This window comes from Ranitomeya variabilis, chromosome 2 (assembly GCF_051348905.1).
Source record: "Ranitomeya variabilis isolate aRanVar5 chromosome 2, aRanVar5.hap1, whole genome shotgun sequence".
Taxonomy (NCBI): domain Eukaryota; kingdom Metazoa; phylum Chordata; class Amphibia; order Anura; family Dendrobatidae; genus Ranitomeya; species Ranitomeya variabilis.
This window is the reverse complement of record NC_135233.1, coordinates 479,281,778-479,305,211: the sequence shown is the minus strand read 5'-3', so window position 1 is coordinate 479,305,211 and position 23,434 is coordinate 479,281,778. Positions and strand designations below refer to the sequence as shown.

The window sequence follows — 23,434 nt, the reverse complement described above, 5'->3', positions numbered from 1 at the left end:
TTTGTTATCATATATGATTTATTGACATTATTGCATTGCATAAGAAAGGAAGGAGGGCGCTCACCGATCTGAAGCTTGACTTTGCTTTATTAAATGTTCATTAAAACATCATGGCCGGGAGAGTAAACAAGGAGCTCCTGTGAGCAGTGTGAAGACGACAGCTGTTTCGCGCTCTCACTGCACTTCCACGGGTCTGTATGTGAAAGGACGCCGGGAGGGAAGATCATATGCTCCGGCCATGGCATACTCCTCCCATTCCCGGTTCCTCCCACCTGGCCATGAGATACAAATCACAACAAAACGTATACAAGCTTTCGACATCAATAGATGCCAAAGCGAAACTAGGTTGCCATGTAAACTTCTGCACATTATCTAGAAATGGTGTTGGTGTCTCTCAAATAAGACGGCATGTCTTTCAATAGTGGACGTAAGAGCCAATCAATGTACTGGGACAGGGGCTCAGTGAGCGACCCTATCTCAGACACAATGGGCCTCCCCGGAGGAGAAATGACCGATTTGTGAATCTTGGGAATGTGGTACCAATGCAGTCTCGATGGGAACTCCGGCAGCAGTCTCTCCGCTTTCTTTTGTGATATAACCCCCAAGTTAACATATTTTCTTAGGTATGACATTAATTCATTTTTGTACCTGTGCCCTGGGTTTCTGGAGTGCCCCCACACCGCCGCAGGGCCAAGGGGTACCCGGAGCCGGGCCTCTAGGTCTCAGTCCTGGGGTTGTCACGGTGGCTAGACCCAGTCCGTGGCCCTGTCTGTCAGTGGGGGACGTCCGGTGCAATAAGTGGTGTTGTAACGGTGCAGTTGTGGGGTGCAGGTCGCGGTAAATAATGAGGACACCAGGTTGCAGTCTCTTTACCTCTTTACTGAAGATCTCTGAGTCCTCAATCCAGAATACGGCTCACCAGGCTGCGCAAGTCAGGCCGGTCCAATGACACTTCCAGAGTTCTCTTCACAGGAGGAAATCTGTGCCTTCCCCCTAGCGCTATGTGTTGTAGTCCTTCCCTGCTGAGCTTACGGAAAGTACCCCACAACTGTTGTGTCTGTTTCTGATGTTCCCTCACAACTCGACTAGATGATGTTCTGCTAATCTTCCGTCCCTCCCTGAGGTTCGGGTAGGAACGGCACCCGTTTGACGGGTAGGCCTGGAGTTCTTCCAGGACCCTAGAGACGCCCCTCTCCCGCAATTGCCTCCCAAGACTTCATAGGTGATTTGAGTTAGACAGCCCGCCTGAGACTGACTGTCCTGCCGCTGTTTGGAGTAGTGCTTGAAGCTGAATGTTATTCTACTCCCTCGGCGTTCCGGCCACCGGTAGTGCGCCTCAGTAGGATGTTGCTTCGGTCTTACAGCATGACTCCTACTGGTATTTCTCCTTTGCGTGATCCCGTTTCTCACTCAGCACAATCTATCTCTCTTCTAATCCTTTCTTGGGCACCGCCGCTACCCGGAGCAGGCGCGGTCCCGTTACGTTCGTTCTCGTTGCCAAGCCTCTGTCAGGATCCCACCCCTGACAGAGACCCTACTGTATCTTCCCCTACAACACCCTCTGCCACAAGGTGTTGCCTGGTTCCAACCCAGTCAGCTTTCTGATCTAACTTCCTGCCTGACCCCCAGTTTACCCTCTATGGTGGGGAGTGGCCTAATGAATAGCACCCTTAGCTCCCCCCGGAGGCCCGGCTGTGAAATGTATTGGTGTCTGTGATACCTGATCAGATGAACTCCTTCAGTGCCATCGGACGCACCATAGCTCCCCATAGTGGCGGAGCCACAGCACTGCAACGACCAGGACTCTGGGGCGCTGCACTCCCATCTAACGGTTTATATGTCTTGGTATCCGAAAGCTGTCTGGTGGCTTCTGTTATATATTGGGGTCTAGGGAGCAAGACCACCTTGCCCCCTTTGTCGGCCGGTCTAACCACCGTATCCCACCACCCTTTTATCTCTATTAGTGCCTTCGTTTCTGAATCCGTTAAATTTGATGGAGCCTTTTGATACACCAGAGCCTCTATGTCCCTGATCACCTGTGTTTCAAATAGGTCAATCAGATTACCCGGTGTTACTGGGGGCATATAATTAGAGGGAACACCCCCCAAAAAGGGGTTAAGTGCCTCGGTTTCACTATCAGCCATCATCCCCTCCTCCCCTGTCAAATCTACCAATAGTCTAGCATCACTGACTGTATCTATTGATGTATCCATGTGGGCTAAAAAGCCTAGAGGACCAATGCTACAAGGGCTGTCACCCTCTAAAACCACATTAGTAGGAGATTTATTCAGGAAGGATCTTTCTGACTGATTTAAACAAATCAGTTCTGATTTGTGCGCATTATCCACTTTGACTCGTGTCTGAGGAGGAGCTTATTCCAATCTCCGCCCCGTGCTGGTAAGCGGACCCTTTCAATGCATGCAAAGGAGAGAACTCCCGGAATGACTCATTCGCAGGATTGAAGGTCGCTAATGGGGTAGATAGAAAATGAATAATTGTTGTTCTCGTTATTTGTGCTGGTTATACTAGTTAATGTATAAGATTTATGGGTGCTCTACACAGTTTTAATCGTGTTTTAGTGTTTTGTTGTGATTTGTATCTCATGGCCAGGTGGGAGGAACCGGGAATGGGAGGAGTATGCCGTGGCCGGAGCATATGATCTTCCCTCCCGGCGTCCTTCCACATACAGACCCGTGGAAGCGCAGTGAGAGCACGAAACAGCTGTCGTCTTCACACTGCTCAAAGGAGCTCCTTGTTTACTCTCCCGGCCATGATGTTTTAATGAACATTTAATAAAGCAAAGTCAAGCTTCAGATCGGTGAGTGCCCTCCTTCCTTTCTTATGCAATGCACTGATTTTCATGTGATTTCTGGAGGAGCACCCGGTAGCTTGTGGTGGAATTTGGACCGCTTTTCTGCATGAAAGCACTTGATGTGCACAGAGGCTGAAGGTCTCCAAGTGGAAGGTAGTGCCGTCCCTCTTTTTTCTTTTTCTTTTGTCAAATTATTGACATTATTGGATTGACATTTTATTGACATTTATTGGATTGCGTCGGTCGGATTGGACCAGTCAGTGTGCTCTGCGACCGCATTAACGGCTATATAGCCTGACCCCACGGCCCCCCGTGCAGATGTTGCAGATACGTCTGCCGGGGGGACAAAGCTGGCCATGTAGTGGGCGGCTGGTGGCCTGTGCTGGGGTGGGGGCTGGGAGACGGGGTCCTGAGGCCTACGGGGGTTGTAGAACGTGGCCGGCGCTGCGCCATGCCAGGTGATATAGGCAGGGCCTCGCCGGCGCGCGGTGCAACCAGAGTGGGTGCTCGGACCTGGAGGAATGGGCCGCAAGCTGGTGGGCCAGGGTAAGGGGCCTGGTGGTGCCACGTGTGCCACGTCTGTGATACAGGGGTGGAGGTGGGCGGGTGTCCATTGGCTTGCGCTGCGCGCTGAGCAGCAGCGCGAGCCTGCAGGCCGGAAGTGGGTGGGGCTTTCCAGGCTCGCATTGCACTGTGGACGACAGTGCAGGCCTGCTTTATGGGAGTGGGCGGGGCTTCCCCCGTGCGCACTGAACCCCGGTCTGCAAGCCAGGGACCAGAAGTGACCGGGGCCTGCGTACTTGTGGAGGAAGGAAGCCAGCGCGGACGGGCCCGATGACCGGACACCTTGTGGTGGGCAGCGACACCTGTCGAGAATGTTGTGATGCCCGCCACGCCCCCCAGAGCCATGCGTGGGGCGGTGAGAGGAGCACGGCGACTTGGAAGTGCCGGCTCCCCGCCGACACATAGGCGCTCGGGAGTAGTGCCCCGAGCGTTTACCCGGAGGCACCTCTGCAGCGCCGGTGGCTGACTGGACTGGCAGTGGAAAGAGGTGAGTCCGCGGGCGGGGATGGGAAACTAGCAATCCAGGAGAGGGGCCAGTGGGAGATCTGGAGACGCTGCCCGTATGACCCTGGGAAAGGATAGGAGAGGACAGAGCTCTAAGGGAGAGAATAGGAGAGGAGGAAGCCCTGGGGGACGATGGGGAGGCTTGAGAGGAGGCTAGGGGGTTGTAAGAGGGCACGGGAAGGTGAGCGCCCATGCCCGATATAAGGGATTGTAACCACTGCTCACCTTCCTGTGCTGCTCTCTGCTATAGGGCCTCGATCATGGCTTCAAACCTGGTGTCAGGAGGTCCGGGACAAATGTCAGGCGTCCAAAAACCCGCAGTTTGGGTGGTTGAACACTCGTACGTCTACTGGGCTAAGAAAAGGGCAGAACATCGGCCGGGCGGTGCGAATTTAGGCTTCAGGAACGTAGAGATCAACTGGAGAGGTATAAGAGGGCTACAATGGAAAAAGATCTTACCAGAAGTAGTCGACATCACTAAGAGGGCCAAAGGGCCCGTGATACTAGTCTTGCATGCCGGCGGCAACGATCTGGGTAAATGGAGAGGTATCGAGCTGATTTCAACGATGACAGCCGATATTGAGTGTTTTTTCTATCTGTTACCAGATATGATATTGGTATGGTCGGAGATAGTGCCACGAGCGGTCTGGCACGGAGCTAAGGACCCAAAAGCTCTAGAACGATCAAGGAAAAAGGTCAACCTGAGAGTGGCAAGATTCGTAAAGGGAAAATTTGGCATCGTAGTTCGCCACTACCAACCGGAAGGCGACAAATCAGGGTTACTGAGGTCCGACGGTGTTCATCTCAAGGACATTGGGCTTGATATATTTTTGTCAGGTCTGCAGGACGGGATCGAACAGGCCCTAATACTGGTGGGTGGGGGTCGGAGTCATGTGTAGGTAGTTGTTATGGTCTGGTGATTAAGGAGCGACATGCGACTAGCTCTGAGCAGGTGGTAACTATACCGACCGCAGTTCCTAATCTTAACACAGGCACTAGCAGTAGCCGTGGGATGTTCCTGTCACTCCCTAGACACCGTCACAGCCGGAGATCTAGCTACCCCTAAAGGTAGAAACAGGAAAGCTATCTTGCCTCAGAGAAAATCCCCAAAGGATAGGACAGCCCCCCACAAATAATGACTGTGAGAGGAGAAGGAAATGACATACGTAGTATGAAACAAGATTTAGCAAAGGAGGCCACTACTAGCTAGACAGAATTAGTACAGGACAGAAAACTGTGCGGTCAGTAATAAAAACTAGAAAAAGTCCACCGCAGAGAAATGCAAAAATCTCCACACCTGACTAAAGGTGTGGAGGGCAAACTCTGCTGCCCAGAGCTTCCAGCTTAGCTAAATAGATCCATACTGATAAGCTGGACAAATGAGCAAAACATAGAAAATGCCAAACAACAAAGTCCACAACAAGTGAACTGCAAAAAGACAAGCAAAGACTTAGCTTTGCTGAAATGGTCAGAGTGGCAGGGAAATCCTCAGAGAGCCATGACTCCAAGCTCAACAATTGACAACTGGCATTGAATTAGGGATAAGGCCAGACTAATATAGCCGAGCCAGAAAGACGATCAGTGAGAACAGCTGCTGATGCTAAATCCAAGAAGCAGCCATACCACTCAAAACCACAGGAGGGAGCCCAAGAGCAGAATTCACAAAAATGCTACTTATAACCACCGGAGGGAGCCCAAGAGCGGAATTCACAACAGTACCCCCCCCTTGAGGAGGGGTCACCGAACCCTCACCAGAGCCCCCAGGCCGATCAGGATGAGCCAAATGGAAAGCACGAACCAAATCGGCGGCATGGACATCGGAGGCAACCACCCAAGAATTATCCTCCTGGCCATAACCCTTCCACTTGACAAGATACTGAAGCCTCCGCCTCGAAAAACGAGAATCCAAAATTTTCTCAACCACATATTCCAACTCCCCCTCAACCAACACCGGGGCAGGAGGATCAACAGATGGAACAACGGGTACCACATATCTCCGCAACAAAGATCTATGGAAAACATTGTGGATGGCAAAAGAGGCTGGAAGGGCCAAACGAAAAGACACTGGATTGATAATCTCAGAAATCTTATAAGGACCAATAAACCGAGGCTTAAACTTAGGGGAAGAAACCTTCATAGGAACATGACGAGAGGATAACCAGACCAAATCCCCCACACGAAGCCGAGGACCAACACACCAACGGCGGTTAGCAAAACGCTGAGCCTTTTCCTGGGACAATGTCAAATTGTCTACCACATGAGTCCAAATCTGCTGCAACCTGTCCATCACAGAATCCACACCAGGACAATCAGAAGGCTCAACCTGCCCTGAAGAAAAACGAGAATGGAAACCAAAATTACAAAAGAAAGGCGAAACCAAAGTAGCCGAACTGGCCCGATTATTAAGGGCAAACTCGGCCAACGGCAAGAAAGCCACCCAATCATCCTGATCAGCAGACACAAAGCATCTCAAATAGGCTTCCAAGGTTTGATTAGTTCGCTCAGTTTGGCCATTTGTCTGAGGATGGAACGCCGAAGAAAAAGACAAATCAATGCCCATCTTAGCACAAAAGGCCCGCCAAAACCTGGAAACAAACTGGGAACCCCTGTCAGACACAATATTCTCTGGAATGCCATGCAAACGAACCACATGCTGAAAAAATAATGGAACCAAATCAGAGGAGGAAGGCAATTTAGGCAAAGGTACCAAATGGACCATTTTAGAGAACCGGTCACAAACCACCCAGATAACAGACATCCTCTGGGACGGAGTCATGTGTAGGTAGTTGTTATGGTCTGGTGATTAAGGAGCGACATGCGACTAGCTCTGAGCAGGTGGTAACTATACCGAGCGCAGTTCCTAATCTTAACACAGGCACTAGCAGTAGCCGTGGGATGTTCCTGTCACTCCCTAGACACCGTCACAGCCGGAGATCTAGCTACCCCTAAAGGTAGAAACAGGAAAGCTATCTTGCCTCAGAGAAAAGTCCTTCCCTAAGAATGCCAACCGGCTCAAGGACTCCAGGAGAATCAGGCAAAAAACTCCTAGAGAGGGCATCCGCCTTAACATTCTTAGATCCTGGAAGATATGAGACCACAAAATCAAAACGGGAGAAAAACAGGGACCACCGAGCCTGTCTAGGGTTCAGCCGCTTGGCCGACTCGAGGTAAATCAGATTCTTATGATCGGTCAAGACCACAATGCGGTGCTTGGCTCCCTCAAGCCAATGTCGCCACTCCTCAAATGCCCACTTCATAGCCAACAACTCCCGATTGCCGACATCATAATTGCGTTCCGCAGGCGAAAACTTTCGGGAAAAGAAAGCACATGGCTTCATCAAGGAATCATCAGAATTCCTCTGTGACAAAACGGCCCCTGCCCCAATCTCAGAAGCGTCAACCTCAACCTGAAAAGGAAGAGAAACATCCGGCTGACGCAAGACAGGGGCAGAAGTAAATCGGCGTTTAAGCTCCTGAAAGGCCTCAACAGCCTCAGAGGACCAATTAGTCACATCAGCGCCTTTCTTCGTCAAATCGGTCAGGGGTTTAACCACACTAGAGAAGTTGGCAATGAAACGGCGATAAAAATTAGCAAAGCCCAAACATTTCTGAAGGCTCTTCACAGATGTGGGTTGAATCCAGTCATGAATGGCTTGGACCTTAACAGGATCCATTTCTATAGACGAAGGAGAAAAAATAAACCCCCAAAAAAAGACCTTCTGAACTCCAAATAGGCACTTAGACCCCTTCACAAATAGAGCATTATCACGAAGGATCTGGAATACCATCCTGACCTGCTTCACATGAGACTCCCAATCATTGGAAAAAATCAAAATATCACCCAAATACACAATCAAGAATTTGTCAAGATAATTGCGGAAAATATCATGCATAAAGGACTGAAATACAGAAGGAGCATTAGAAAGCCCGAAAGGCATCACCAGGTATTCAAAATGGCCTTCGGGCGTATTAAATGCAGTTTTCCATTCGTCACCCTGTTTAATACGAACAAGATTATATGCCCCTCGAAGGTCAATCTTGGTAAACCAACTAGCCCCCTTAATCCGAGCAAACAAATCAGAGAGCAAAGGTAAAGGGTATTGGAATTTGACCGTGATCTTATTAAGAAGGCGATAGTCAATACAGGGTCTCAAGGAGCCATCCTTCTTGGCAACAAAAAAGAATCCCGCTCCCAATGGTGACGAAGACGGCCGAATATGCCCCTTCTCTAAAGACTCCTTGACATAGCTCCGCATAGCGGCATGCTCTGGCACAGACAGATTGAAAAGTCGGCCCTTAGGGAACTTACAGCCAGGAATCAAGTCAATAGCACAATCACAGTCCCTATGTGGAGGAAGGGAACTGGACATGGGCTCATCAAATACATCCTGGAAATCTGACAAAAATTCAGGAACATCAGAAGAGGGGGAAGAGGAAATTGACATTAAAGGAACGTCACAATGTACCCCTTGACAACCCCAACTAGTCACAGACATTGATTTCCAATCCAGCACTGGATTGTGTACTTGTAACCATGGAAAACCCAGTACAACAACATCATGTAAATTATGCAACACCAGAAAACGACAATCTTCCTGATGTGCTGGAGCCATGCACATAGTCAGCTGAGTCCAATACTGAGGTTTATTCTTGGCCAACGGTGCAGCATCAATACCCCTTAAGGGTATGGGACTCTGCAAAGGCTGCAAAGAAAAACCACAGCGCCTAGCGAATTCTAAGTCCATTAAGTTCAGAGTAGCGCCCGAATCCACAAATGCCATGACAGAAAAAGATGACAATGCGCAAATCAGGGTCACAGACAGGAGAAACTTAGGCTGCACAGTACTAATGGTAACAGATCTGGCGACCCTCTTAATACGCTTAGGGCAATCAGAAATAGCATGAGCAGAATCCCCACAGTAAAAACACAGCCCATTCTGACGTCTGTATCCCCTCTGTTCCGCTCTAGTCAAAATCCTATCACATTGCATGGGCTCAGGACTCTGCTCCGAGGACGCTGCCATATAGTGCACCACTTTGCGTTCGCGCAGGCGCCGATCAGTCTGAATGGCCAGAGACATAGACTCGCTCAAACCAACAGGCGTGGGGAACCCCACCATAACATCTTTAAGGGCTTCAGAAAGACCCTTTCCTCATTCCATTTAGTGAGCACAGACCATTTTCTAAATTTCTGGCAGTATAATTATGCCGCTTCCTGACCCTGACACAGGGCCAACAGTGTTTTCTCAGCATGCTCTACAGAGTTAGGTTCGTCATACAATAATCCGAGCGATTGAAAAAATGCATCTACATTAAGCAATGCCGGATCCCCTGACTCAAGGGAGAATGCCCAGTCCTGAGGGTCACCACGCAGCAGAGAAATAACTGTTTTTACTTGCTGAATGGGGTCACCAGAGGAATGGGGTTTCAGAGCAAAAAACAATTTGCAGTTATTTTTAAAGTTCAAAAACGTAGTTCTATCCCCGTAAAACAAATCCGGAGTAGGAATTCTAGGCTCTAAGGCCGGAGTCTGAACAACATAATCTTGAATACTCTGTACTCTTGCAGCAAGCTGATCCACACGAGAAAACAATCCCTGAACATCCATGCCAGCATCCAAATCCTGAATCACCCAGAGATTAAGAGGAAGAAAAAAGACAAAACAGACTAAAGAAAAAAAAATGGCTCAGAACAGCCCCCCACAAATAATGACTGTGAGAGGAGAAGGAAATGACATACGTAGTATGAAACAAGATTTAGCAAAGGAGGCCACTACTAGCTAGACAGAATTAGTACAGGACAGAAAACTGTGCGGTCAGTAATAAAAACTAGAAAAAGTCCACCGCAGAGAAATGCAAAAATCTCCACACCTGACTAAAGGTGTGGAGGGCAAACTCTGCTGCCCAGAGCTTCCAGCTTAGCTAAATAGATCCATACTGATAAGCTGGACAAATGAGTAAAACATAGAAAATGCCAAACAACAAAGTCCACAACAAGTGAACTGCAAAAAGACAAGCAAGGACTTAGCTTTGCTGAAATGGTCAGAGTGGCAGGGAAATCCTCAGAGAGCCATGACTCCAAGCTCAACAATTGACAACTGGCATTGAATTAGGGATAAGGCCAAACTAATATAGCCGAGCCAGAAAGACGATCAGTGAGAACAGCTGCTGATGCTAAATCCAAGAAGCAGCCATACCACTCAAAACCACAGGAGGGAGCCCAAGAGCAGAATTCACAAAAATGCTACTTATAACCACCGGAGGGAGCCCAAGAGCGGAATTCACAACAGGTAGTACACATGATCTTCCGTGGCGGAAGTGGAGGGAGGGGCAAAGGTTTGTAGCCGCTCATTGGCTGCCCGCCTGGTGGTTGCAGACTGGGTCCACGGCTGTGAGCCCATTGTGAAATGTAATTGCCCCTCCCTGCTTATCAAATTAATAAACTGTGACCGACCTGTTCAACCCATCTTGGCCTGTTTGCGTTGTCTTTTTGGGATTGGTGGGCGGGGGAAAGTCACGGTTTATGACACAGGTCTCCGCAGTCTGACAGGCACGGTACCGCATAGGGAATGGGCCTCGGACTGCGGAACCCCTATGGAAAAGCTAGTAGGAAACACCGTGCAGTGCCAATTCCCCCCTCCCACTACTCCCCCAGGTGATGCCGTAATTGGGAAGCCCAGCTGACCAACAAGAAGAAAGAGGAAGGGGCGATCGGCCACACCCACAAAGGGTTAATCCAGGTGCCGGGGTCAGTGCCTTCCTCTTTCTCCCCGGCTGACTCCCTGGGAGCATTTGTCCCACCCTCCCTCCCTTACATATTCACTGATGTTGTTGTGCAGTTAGGTAAAAGGGAAAACGTTTTAATGTTTGAAATTTACAACTGATGATAATAATACTGTTATTATTAAGTCACAGCGGAAGTGGAGGGAGGGGCAAAGGATCGTAGCTGCTCATTGGCTGCCTCCCCCCCCGGTGGTCGCAGACTGGGCCCATGGCTGTGAGCCCGTTGCGAAATGTAATTGCCCCTCTCTGCTTATCAAATTAATAAACTGTGACCGACCTGTTCAACCCATCTTGGCCTGCTTGCACTGTCTTTTCGGGATTGGTGGGCGGGGGAAGGCACAGTTTACGACACAGGTCTCCGCAGTCAAAAGTATTATTATTAAATATTATATAGCGGTATTAGTGGAAATATAAGTCTTGAAGTAAATCTTGATTTCCCCAAGGCGGGGTAATATACCGGTAAGTAATAAAGACCCCAATCTAGGCATGGAGGGTGGATAGCATGGGCCTCTGTGCTTTGAAACGCCATCGCTGAATTTTATTTCCCGTCTGTCCCTGATTGTGCTCAACTGGGAGATTCGAGCTTTTTGTCAGGCTACAAGGGTAAAAAATGTGCAGATTTAAGCCCAAAAGTTAGTTGAATAAAAGTGTTGCAGCTTTTGGAGTTTTTATGCCAACTTTGCCACTTTTAAAAGAAAAATAAATTGGAGCTTGAAGTAATGGATGGGGCCTCAGGCTCTGGCATAAAGTGTAGCAGAAGTGTTTGAACACAGTACATATCTGACAATGGTAAACACGTAGTTGAAAGAGGAGCCAAATTCGTTACGAAGCATGCATCTCTTAATTAATCTGGTGCATCTTACTCCAGCGGAACTTGGGTCAAGACTGGCTTATAAAACACCAGCCTAGATGTATTGTGAAGGAACAAATTATGAAAGGTTCTCCATTTTGTGCTAGATTCTCCATTTTTGTGTTTTTGACTCCATTTTGCCAAGGCAAACAGGATCATGGGGTGCATTAAAAGAGGTCTGGATACACATGATGAGAGCATTATACTGCCTCTGTACAAATCCCTAGTTAGACCGCACATGGAGTACTGTGTCCAGTTTTGGGCACCTGTGCTCAGGAAGGATATAATGGAACTAGAGAGAGTACAAAGGAGGGCAACAAAGTTAATAAAGGGGATGGGAGAACTACAATACCCAGATAGATTAGCGAAATTAGGATTATTTAGTCTAGAAAAAAGACGACTGAGGGGCGATCTAATAACCATGTATAAGTATATAAGGGGACAATACAAATATCTCGCTGAGGATCTGTTTATACCAAGGAAGGTGACGGGCACAAGGGGGCATTCTTTGCGTCTGGAGGAGAGAAGGTTTTTCCACCAACATAGAAGAGGATTCTTTACTGTTAGGGCAGTGAGAATCTGGAATTGCTTGCCTGAGGAGGTGGTGATGGCGAACTCAGTCGAGGTGTTCAAGAGAGGCCTGGATGTCTTCCTGGAGCAGAACAATATTGTATCATACAATTATTAGGTTCTGTAGAAGGATGTAGATCTGGGGATTTATTATGATGGAATATAGGAATATAGGCTGAACTGGATGGACAAATGTCTTTTTTCGGCCTTACTAACTATGTATTTTCTTGTTGCTTAAAGATAAATTCTGTTAATTAGGTAAAAGGTTACAGCTGCCATGAAGTAACACTATCTTGTTGTTCACAAGCCTGCTATTCAACTAGGCTATGGTTCATAATTGGTATAAAGACCTTGAGTCTTCTGACTCGAGCCAGATAATAGATTCGGGGGTGTATCACTATACAAGACTAAGGCATCTGTTAGAAAAACACATACTATGCCAAAAAGACATGACCATATCTGTAGTTTCCATTTTTCCTGTATTCTCATGGGTTAAGTTTTTCCTGTATTCTTATAGGTTAAGAACTGTGAGCGTGTTCTTATGCTGATTGGTTGAAGTATAATTTCTATGACTATGAAAACTCATACACAATAAAAATGGGGGCCAGAGATCTGCTCGATCCCCCATACAGAGGCACACTGACCGTCTGGTAATTTTCAGTTGCCGGCAACACCCTGTAGATTAATTTGGAAATCACTGAGTTAACCGTGAAGGATCAATTTAGATTCTCCCTCAACAGTATTACACCTTTAGTGCAGTATCACGAAAGTTTTGCACCTACATATGTATTGTATTTATTAAATTTCACATTGTAATAATAAAATTAAGATAAAGAAAATGCAGTATATAGTAAATATTTTTTTTTATTAAAGAATACAACATACTATAATTCTCATTCAACTGTGGACTAGATAAAGGGCACATGATAAATGCATAAATCCAGTGCTGATTGGATTATGTAGCCTTATTTAGGTAATGTAGAATTAATAATAAATAAAAAACACATCAAAGCAGAAATCTTATGAACAAACGTGAGAGGGGGAATGTCCTTAATGTCCAACAGTCATCTGGCTTCTCGATCCCTTAATTATATATTATAAACCATTTTATTTTTTAGAGAAAAAAACAATGCCTGTTCCTTGTTCTGGAGTGATGACTATGCCAGTTCCTTCATCTTGACCGATTATTGTGTGCCAGATCCTTCTACTGGAGGGATTACAAAGCCAGAACCTTCATCTTGACCAATTATTGCTCCAGATCCTTCTGGAATGATGATGATGCCAGATCCCTCATCTTGGCCGATTATTGCACCAGATCCTTCTGGAGTGATGACAATGCCAGATCCTTCATCTTGACCAATTATTGCACCAGATCCTTCTTCTGGAGTGATGACAATTCCAGATCCCTCATCTTGGCCTATTATTGCGCCAGATCCTTCTTCTGGGGTGATGACAATTCCAGATCCCTCATCTTGGCCTATTATTGCGCCAGATCCTTCTTCTGGAGTGATGACAATGCCAGATCCTTCATCTTGACCAATTATAGCACCAGATCCTTCTTCTGGAGTGATGACAATGCCAGATCCTTCATCTTGACCAATTATAGCGCCAGATCCTTCTTCTGGAGTGATTACAATGCCAGATCCTTCATCTTGGCCTATTATTGCACCAGATCCTTCTTCTGGAGTGATGACAATGCCAGAGCCTTCATCTTGACCAATTATTGCACCAGATCCTTCTTCTGGAGTGATTACAATGCCAGATCCTTCATCTTGGCCGATTATTGCACCAGATCCTTCTTCTGGAGTGATGACAATGCCAGAGCCTTCATCTTGACCGATTATTGCTCCAGATCCTTCTTCTGGAGTGATGACAATGCCAGATCCTTCATCTTGACCGATTATTGTGCTAATTTCCTGGCCAGATCCTAATCCAGATCCTTCAAAAACTAAAAAGATCAGTAGTTAGCAGCCATCAATTTAATAATTCATTACTAAACAGCAGGTAAAAAAGACTACAAAAATAACAGACAGATTAGTACCTAAAGGCACCTCTGTGCATTAAGGAACACAATATTCTGGGACTTATTCATGAGGGAAGAATTAGATTATGAAAACAGATCAATGGGGGAAATGTACTAAAGTTATTGGATAGAGTGCATTAATTTACTACTATGAGAAAATGTCACTAATTGCAGCACATTTATCACTTTGATTTATGTGGTATGATGATAGATATACAAGAAGCCAGCCATTCTGTTCTTTATGTTATCTTATAGCTAGTATACATTCACTGATATACTTAGGTATTTAGGCTTGGTATTGTTTGCTTACCCATCTTTAGACAGTATTTGGACCAGAACACTTTTAGGGTACAATTCTCTGACACCTTCCTCGCATCATGTTATATATATATATATATATATATATATATATATATAAAAGAACACAGCAGCACATGTACATGAATCTAGGCCATGTGAGAACACAGACAAATATCCAATATGAATCATACTTCTCAAAAATATTTTTTCACAAATTTTTTTAAAACATTTTTTTTCATAAAACTTAGGCCATGTGCACACGTTCAGTATTTTTCGCGTTTTTTTCCGCATTTTTTCGCTATAAAAACGTGATAAAAACTCAAAAAAAACCCGCTAACATAAGCCTCCCATTATTTTCAGGGTATTCCGCATTTTTTGTGCAAATGTTGCATTTTTTTCCACGAAAAAATCGCATCGCGGAAAAAAAAGCAACATGTTCATTAAATTTGCGGAATTGCGGGGATTCCGCACACCTAGGAATGCATTGATCTGCTTACTTCCCGCACGGGGCTGTGCACACCATGCGGGAAGTAAGCAGATTATGTGCGGTTGGTACCCAGGGTGGAGGAGAGGAGACTCTCCTCCACGGACTGGGCACCATATAATTGGTAAAAAAAAAAAAAGAATTAAAATAAAAAATAGTCACATTCTCACCTTCGATGGCCCCCGCAGTCTTCCCGCCTCTCCGGTGCATGCCGCCGCTTCCGTTCCTATAGCTGGTTTCTGTGAAGGACCTGCGATGACGTCGCGGTCTTGTGATTGGTCGCGTGACCGCTCATGTGACCGCTCACGTGACCGCGACGTCATCGAAGGTCCTCCGCACACCATCTATAGGAACGGACGCCGCTGAGGAGATCGGCTGTCTGCAGGTGAGTATAACCATTTTTTTATTTTTTTTATTATTTTTAAACATTCTATCTTTTACTATTGATGTTGCATAGGCTGCATCTATAGTAAAAAGTTGGTCACACTTGTCAAACACTATGTTTGACAAGTGTGACCAACCTGTCAGTCAGTTTTCCAAGCGATGCTACAGATCGCTTGGAAAACTTTAGCATTCTGCAAGCTAATTTAGCTTGCAAAATGCTAAAAAAACCACGAAAAAAACGCAAAAAAAAAAATGCGGATTTCTTGCAGAAAATTTCCGGTTTTCTTCAGGAAATTTCTGCAAGAAATCCTGACGTGTGCACCTACCCTTACAGTAATAGATGAATTGAAGATTCTTAGAGCATAAATTGGCCAATTCATGTGTGCCCATCAACCACGGCAAGGTGATCTCCTTCTGATGGGTCCTACTCTACCGTTCATGCCACTCTTGGGCCACCAGCCTACAACTATGGACAAACATGTCACTCTAGGGCTAAACCTACACTTTATGGGCAGATAGAGTTGATTACCGCCACCTGCAGGGTCAATGGGATTCATATTGGATATTTGTCTGTGTTTTCACATGGCCTAGATTCATGTACATGTGCTGCTGTGTTCTTTTTTATCTATATTATGCAGTTTGCAGCGTGCACGTGTTCACATTAGGAGTGCTGGTTGTTTTTATATATATATATATATATATATATATATATATATATATATATATATATATATATATATATTTGTTATCTGCCTGGGTATATATATTTGTAATGTGCCTGGATATACAGTATATATTTGTTATCTTTCTAGCTATTTGTATATATTAATTTGATGTACCTGGGCCCCAGTGCAATGTCAGTAAGTACATACATACGGTATTGTATATACTTTTTTGAAATTACATATATACAATTTTATATACTATACCATATGCATAATATATACTATTACTATAGACCTCTGTGAATAATCTCAACATTATAACAATAGAATAATTGGAAAATAAAAGTTGCAAAATAAAAAATATCTGAGAGAGGACAATTGCAGACTCCCTGTTCCTCTACTAAGACATGTTAACAGAAATATCTAACTTCTTGGTGTGTCGTAGAATGCTTTCACACATAAAGAACATTTTTATTTGCCTAGTTCCATTTTTGCTGACAATTATACATTTGGCATTTATTCTTCTGTTAATTTACATAATGCCGCCAAAGCTGTGCCCAAAGCAAGGTCTACCCCTGGTGTTTGTACTACAGATATTCCCCATAGAAAACTGTACAGTTATTAGTGGAATTAATTGAAGACATTGATGTTGGACTTATATTCTTACAGGATTACACCACTAGAGCATATAATACTATGACACAAATATTACATAGACTAAGAAACTGTAAGACAAGAGGATAGATACACATAATGGAGCTGGACTTACCAGGAGCGGACAATATGCGGGTCACGCAGCAGAGGAGGAGAAGGTAAGTGGCCTGCATTGTGGTCCTGCTGCTGTATGACTACAGGTAAGAAGTGAGGAGCAGATGGAGGAGGCCTCTTTATATAGGATGGTGACACTACATTTGGGGGAGGGAGTCAGTGATTGGTAATAGCTCTGCCTTCTTGTACAAACAATCTTATCACATTCTAATGCAAATGACAATAATGGTTACATAGTAACAGCAGAGCTGGGATTTACTCTTCATATTACACATCGTCATAGGTTATGTTATTTACGCAGTAATTTATATTACTTTTATTGTTGGTGTCTTTTGTAGTTTTTTACATTTCTTATATTTTGTTCTGAATTTACGGTGACTTATTGTGTAGCACCAGCAATGTAATGATCTGTATAATGTTACAACTGTAACACTTATTTATTAGGCTTAAAGGCACCAGGGCTCGTGCATATTACAGTGTTACAGATCTGTACAAACTAATGGCGTTCATATAAATTATTGACCAATCCTGAATCTAATGCCTCATTCATAAATCACCATACACTACAAAATACAATCCTTTAACTACACTCCCTTATGTATAAGGTCTACTCAATCGAGTATAACGGGTGCTCGCATCCCTGCCCAGCAAGTTTGGCGCCTGTTAGACAACTAATGGGCATGCACGCATTGCGTGGTAATGCTGTAGTCATGTTGGCTACTGGCATTATTGTGATTGGCCGGCCACATTGCATCAAGGGGTCAGTGTGTTCAGGAAGCAGTTCAGGTAGAGTTGTTATAGGAGGGAGAACGTAGTTTATAGCAGCAATATAGTCAAGGTTTACTAATATTGCTATAGGAGTTCTTGTATACTGCTCCTGTAGCATTAAAACAACAGTACTTTTCAGCAACATTGTTCCCAGCAGCGACCTGGGAGCCAGAGATGCACCCAGGCGTCTTCATACTATTTCCATTCCATTTAAGCAGTTTTTCTGTAACATGAGTGGTGGAACCACTGTGTCATTGTCCAAGGATAGCCTGGAGAGGTGTAGCTAGGTAAACACCTGACTCTTCACTAGAGCGCCTAATGATGGGGTAAATAATAGATACCATAAGCACTACCAGAATAGGTGCCAAGGTAGGTTCCCACACCGTGTACCAACAGGATAATAAAACATGGCACGCAACTTATAATGAAGTTCTTTTGTAGTTTTTTATGTAGTATAAGCCGCGAGATACAACAAAAACATTTCAACCCAAGATGGCCTTCTTCAGTTATGTGCTGCTCAGTAGGACATAAAAATGTAGTAGCAGTAGAAGAGTAAATTGGTTGTGTCACAAGTCTATATCAGTGGGTGTCACTGTGGAGAAATAGATTTCAGGCCGGTATAACCAGAGTCTTTGAATAGCCAGAAGAAATGGAGTGTCCGCGTGTTCTGCAGCGACGCGGTATCCACCGCTTATCAGCTTTATACTAACATTAAAAACTACAAAAGAACTTCATTATAAGTTGAGCGCCAGGTTTTATTATTCTAATGATGGGGTAAGACTTGGCTCCAAATGGACACAAGTGGCTACACTAGGACAGACCACAGATGCAAGGCAGTTGACTCCCAAGGAACAGGGGGCAGGAATGGTCCAGAAGGAAAGTACAGCTGGTACAGTCAGACATGTTAGGAACACAGGAAATGCAGGTTCTCATGGGAACAGCTGGTATACAGGCAGGTACAGGCTGGTATGGCTGGTATACAGGTGTTAACGACAGGTGCAGTCTGGTTCGGCTTCACAGATGAGCGTGACAGGTGCAGGCTGGTACAGCTGGTATACAGATGAGCACGGCAGGTGCAGGCTGCATGGCTGGTATACAGCCTGGCACAGGCAGGTATTGGAAGACAAACTAGAACAGGGGACCTCAGAACTAGCAAGCATGCAACAAGCAGAGTATACACATTGCTCAGGCAGTTTCCAACAGGTGGAGCTGCCTTGAATAATAAGTGTCTCCTAGCCATTTGCTGTGGACACTTTAGGATGGTGTGTGCTGTCCCTTTAAGAGGGTGGGAGTGCACACCCTAAGCACAGTGCCAGGGGATCTGTAAGCCGTGCACAAACCCTGGGCAGCAGACGAAGAAGGTTGAGCGGGATGGGGGCCACGGTGGGGAGTATGTCCATGTCCAGGGAGGGAGGATGAGTACAGGGACTCCGGAGCTACAATATCCCCATTTACAACCACTCTTCTTCAAGCCCGCAAAAATCACTCCAGGAGGCGAGGCTCATGGATGTCGTTAATGTGCTCTCAGGACCGAACCCCTTACAATCAACAAGAAAAATATTTTTTCCTCTTAGGGTACTGTCACACAGTACCATTTTGATCGCTACGACGGTACGATTCGTGACGTTCTAGCGATATCGTTACGATATCGCAGTGTCTGACACGCAGCAGCGATCAGGGATCCTGCTGAGAATCGTACGTCGTAGCAGATCGTGTGGAACTTTCTTTCGTCGCTTGATCACCCGCTGACATCGCTGGATCGTTGTGTGTGACAGCGATCCAGCGATGTGTTCGCTTGTAACCAGGGTAAACATCGGGTAACTAAGCGCAGGGCCGCGCTTAGTAACCCGATGTTTACCGTGGTTACAAGCGTAAATGTAAAAAAACAAACAGTACATACTCACATTCCGGTGTCTGTCCTCCAGCGTCTCAGCTTCTCTCCACTGTGAGCGTCTGCCAGCCGGAAAGCGAGCACAGCGGTGACGTCTGACGTCACCGCTGTGCTTGCCGGCTATGGCGCTTACACAGTGGAGAGAAGGAGAACGCCGGGGACAGACACCGGAATGTAAGTATGTACTGTTTTTTTTTTTTACGTTTACGCTGGTAACCACGGTAAACATCGGGTTACTAAGCGCGGCCCTGCGCTTAGTTACCCGATGTTTACCCTGGTTACCGGGGAGGCATCGCTCCAGCGCCGTGATTGCAACGTGTGACCGCAGTCTACGACGCTGGAGCGATAATCATACGATCGCTGCGACGTCACGGATCGTGCCGTCGTAGCGATCAAAATGGTACTGTGTGACAGTACCCTTAGTGGCTATAATTTTCTCTACCTCGAAAACATCTTCAGTGCTGACTGGAGCAGTAGTGATATCTGGGTCCTTGAAGAAGGGACTGAAGACAACAGGCTTAAGGAGAGACATATGAAATGAATTGAGGATTCATAGAGAGACCGGGAGTTTATAAGCTAAGGCATTAATCTGTTTGAGAACCTCAAATGGACCAATGAAGCAAGGACCTAAGTTGTACATGGTTAGCTTGAGACAGACATACAGTACAGACAAAAAGTTTGGACACACCTTCTCATTTAAAGATTTTTCTGTATTTTCATGACTATGAAAATTGTACATTCACACTGAAGGCATCAAAACTATGAATTAACACATGTGGAATTATATACTTTACAAAAATGTGTGAAACAACTGAAATTGTCTTATATTCTAGGTTCTTCAAAGTAGCCACCTTTTGCTTTGATGACTACTTTGCACACTCTTGGCATTCTCTTGATGAGCTTCAAGAGGTAGTCACCGGGAATGGTCTTCCAACAATCTTGAAGGAGTTCCCAGAGAACTTGTTGGCCCTTTTGCCTTCACTCTGCGGTCCAGCTCTCACCCCAAACCATTTCGATTAGGTTCAGGTCTGGTGATTGTGGAGGCCAGGTCATCTGGCGTACCACCCCATCCCTCTCCTTCTTGGTCAAATAGCCCGTACACAGCCTGAAGGTGTGTTTGGGGTTATTGACCTGTTGAAAATGATGGTCCAACTAAACGCAAACCGGATGGAATAGCATGCCACTGCAAGATGCTGTGGTAGCCATGCTAGTTCAGTATGCCTTCAATTTTGAATAAATCCCCAACAGTGTCACCAGCAAAGCACCCCCACGCCATCACACCTCCTTCTCCATGCTTCACGGTGGGAACCAGGCATGTAGAGTTCATCCGTTCACCTTTTCTGCGTCGCACAAAGACACGGTGGTTGGAACCAAAGATCTCAAATTTTGACTCATCAGACCAAAGCACAAATTTCCACTGGTCTAATGTCCATTCCTTGTGTTCTTTATCCCTTCTGCTTGTTGCCTGTCCTTAGCAGTGGTTTGCTAGCAGCTATTTTACCATGAAGGCCTGCTGCACAAAGTCTCCTCTTAACAGTTGTTGTAGAGATGTGTCTGCTGCTAGAACTCTGTGTGGCATTGACCTGGTCTCTAATCTGAGCTGCTGTTAACCTGCGATTTCTGAGGCTGGTGACTCGGATAAACTTATCCTCAGAAACAGAGGTGACTCTTGGTCTTCCTTTCCTGGGGAGGTCCTCATGTGAGCCAGTTTCTTTGTAGCGCTTGATGGTTTTTGCCACTGCACTTGGGAACACTTTCAAAGTTTTCCCAATTTTTCGGACTGACTGACCTTCATTTCTTAAAGTAAAGATGGCCACTCATTTTTCTTTACTTAGCTGCTTTTTTCTTGCCATAATACAAATTCTAACAGTCTATTCAGTAGGACTATCAGCTGTGTATCCACCAGACTTCTGCATCACACAACTGATGGTCCCAACCCCATTTATAAGGCAAGAAATCCCACTTATTAAACCATTATTCACCAGTGTAAACCATTCCCATTGACTACCTCTTGAAGCTCATCAAGAGAATGCCAAGAGTGTGCAAAGCAGTCATCAAAGCAAAAGGTGGCTACTTTGCAGAACCTAGAATATAAGACATAATTTCAGTTATTTCACACTTTTTTGTTAAGTATATAATTCCACATGTGTTAATTCATAGTTCTGATGCCTTCAGTGTGAATGTACAATTTTCATAGTCATGAAAATACAGAAAAATCTTTAAATGAGGTGTTTACAAACTTTTGGTCTGTACTGTATTTCGATGAAAGATAACCTTATCCTCAGGGCGAAAGAGGCGGGTCCACACGTCTCTTGTCCGTTTGTCATTGCATCCATTTCCAATTTCATTAAAGAGGTCTTGGTGTCCTCCCAGATCTTAGAAAAGCCCTTTAGAAGAGATTCAGCATCAGGAATGTCGGTGGTAGCAAACATAGGAAATGGAATATTGGGGTGTTGGCCTTACACCACGACAAACAGGAATTTTGCTGAGGATTCACTCACATGGTGGTTGTATGAGAATTCGGCCCAAGGCAGGAGTTTGGCCCAATCTCTGTGGTGAGCATTGACAAAGTGCCACAGGTTTACCCTCTCTACCTGGCCATTGAACTGCGGATGGTAGGCTGAAGAGAAGTCCAAGGTGACATTCAGTAGTTTGCAGGTCGCCTTCCAGAAGTGAGATGTAAACTGTACGCCTTTATCAGATACAATATGGAGAGGTAACCTATGGAGGCACAAAATATGTTCAATGGACTTCTCGGCAAGCACAGGAGCAGGTGGGAGGCTGGACAGCAGAGTAAAATGGGCTATCTTAGAGAGCGATCCACAACTCCGATCCAAGGAGCAGAAGGTATGGGCAAGGGAAGTAACCGGCCGTTGGGAAGCTATTTTGGAGTCTTATTCTGGCACAGGAGGAACAGGCCAAGACAAAATCTGCAATGTCCTTGAGCAGTGATGACCACCAATATTGCAGTGAAATGAAAAGAGCTTTTTTTTCTGTCTGGTATGACCAGCCAATTTGGATGAATGTCCTTAGTGAAGCACCAGCTTCTTGTCCGTTTCGGAGATGTAGGTTATTCCAGCTGGGACCTGCAACAAGTCCAGTGGAGTGACAGTAAGCATCTTGGAGGTTTCATTGATGCTCTGAGGCTCCTCTTCCTGATCAGAAGAGAGAGAAAGGACCTGGAAAGCACTAATGACTTTGTGGTTATATCCCCTATGTTTTAAATTCGCAGTCAAGATTTTTGTTTGATTTTCAAATCTGATATCATCCGAACAAATGCGTTTCATTCGTAAGAACTGACTATTAGTTATGGACTTAAAAACCTGCGGATAATTGGCTGAAGTAACATGTAGGAGAGTGTTAGTTGCAGTTACCTTACGGAAGACATCGGTGGAAAGATATCCTCCCAGGTCCTTCTTCACACAGATATCCAGAAAATCCACCTGTTCCTTATTATATTGCCACGGCAAGTGAATATTGTAAGAATTGACATTGAGTCTATTAAGAAAATAATTCAATGAAGTTTCTGAACCTTGCCAAATAAACAGAAAATCATGTATATATCTGGACCACGAGAACGCGGCATCAATCCCCTCCAAATTTTGAACTAGCACCTTCTACTAGTAATGGAGCTTATAGTTTATTATATTATGTTCTTAGCTGCACAAATGATATTTAATAATAATAATAATAATAATAATAATCTTTATTTATATAGCGCCAACATATTCCGCAGCGCTTTACAGTTTAACAGTTTCAAACAACAATCATAGGTAACAATGTTAACAATACAGCAATAAAGCAAAATATTTAAGGTGTATTAATTATGTTTATGGTATAAATGCTGCTTATGGTATTAATTGTACGTGATGTCTATCTATTGTCGATATGCATTATATATATATCGATCAGATTGGGCTGATTATCAATATTGTATAGTATAAGTGTCTTATATCGTGACAAATGTTGTTAATGTGACGTAAATGCTAGTTAGCAAGTACCATGGTTAATCAATATATGGGTTTTATCCGATGCCGTTATAATATTGCGAGGTTTCAAATCATGTCTA

General features: G+C 45.1%; 2 protein-coding genes across 2 annotated transcripts in view; one reads left to right on the top strand and one right to left on the bottom strand.

The window, feature by feature from the left end:
• The first annotated feature begins 2,476 nt into the window (after positions 1–2,476).
• The window catches only part of CHID1 (chitinase domain containing 1), a 670,857-nt gene continuing 649,899 nt past the window's right edge, over positions 2,477–23,434 (top strand). The window contains exon 1 of the mRNA XM_077287837.1: positions 2,477–2,818. The gene's annotated coding sequence lies outside the window, so the exon portion shown is untranslated. The remainder of the gene's footprint in view (positions 2,819–23,434) is intronic.
• Positions 12,996–16,828, bottom strand: LOC143809631 (uncharacterized). The gene is made up of 2 exons (XM_077292683.1): positions 16,708–16,828; positions 12,996–14,030 (listed from the first exon to the last, which is right to left on the bottom strand). Exons 1-2 carry the CDS (start codon positions 16,763–16,765, stop codon positions 13,267–13,269), a joined length of 822 nt encoding a protein of 273 aa, XP_077148798.1. The 5' UTR covers positions 16,766–16,828; the 3' UTR covers positions 12,996–13,266.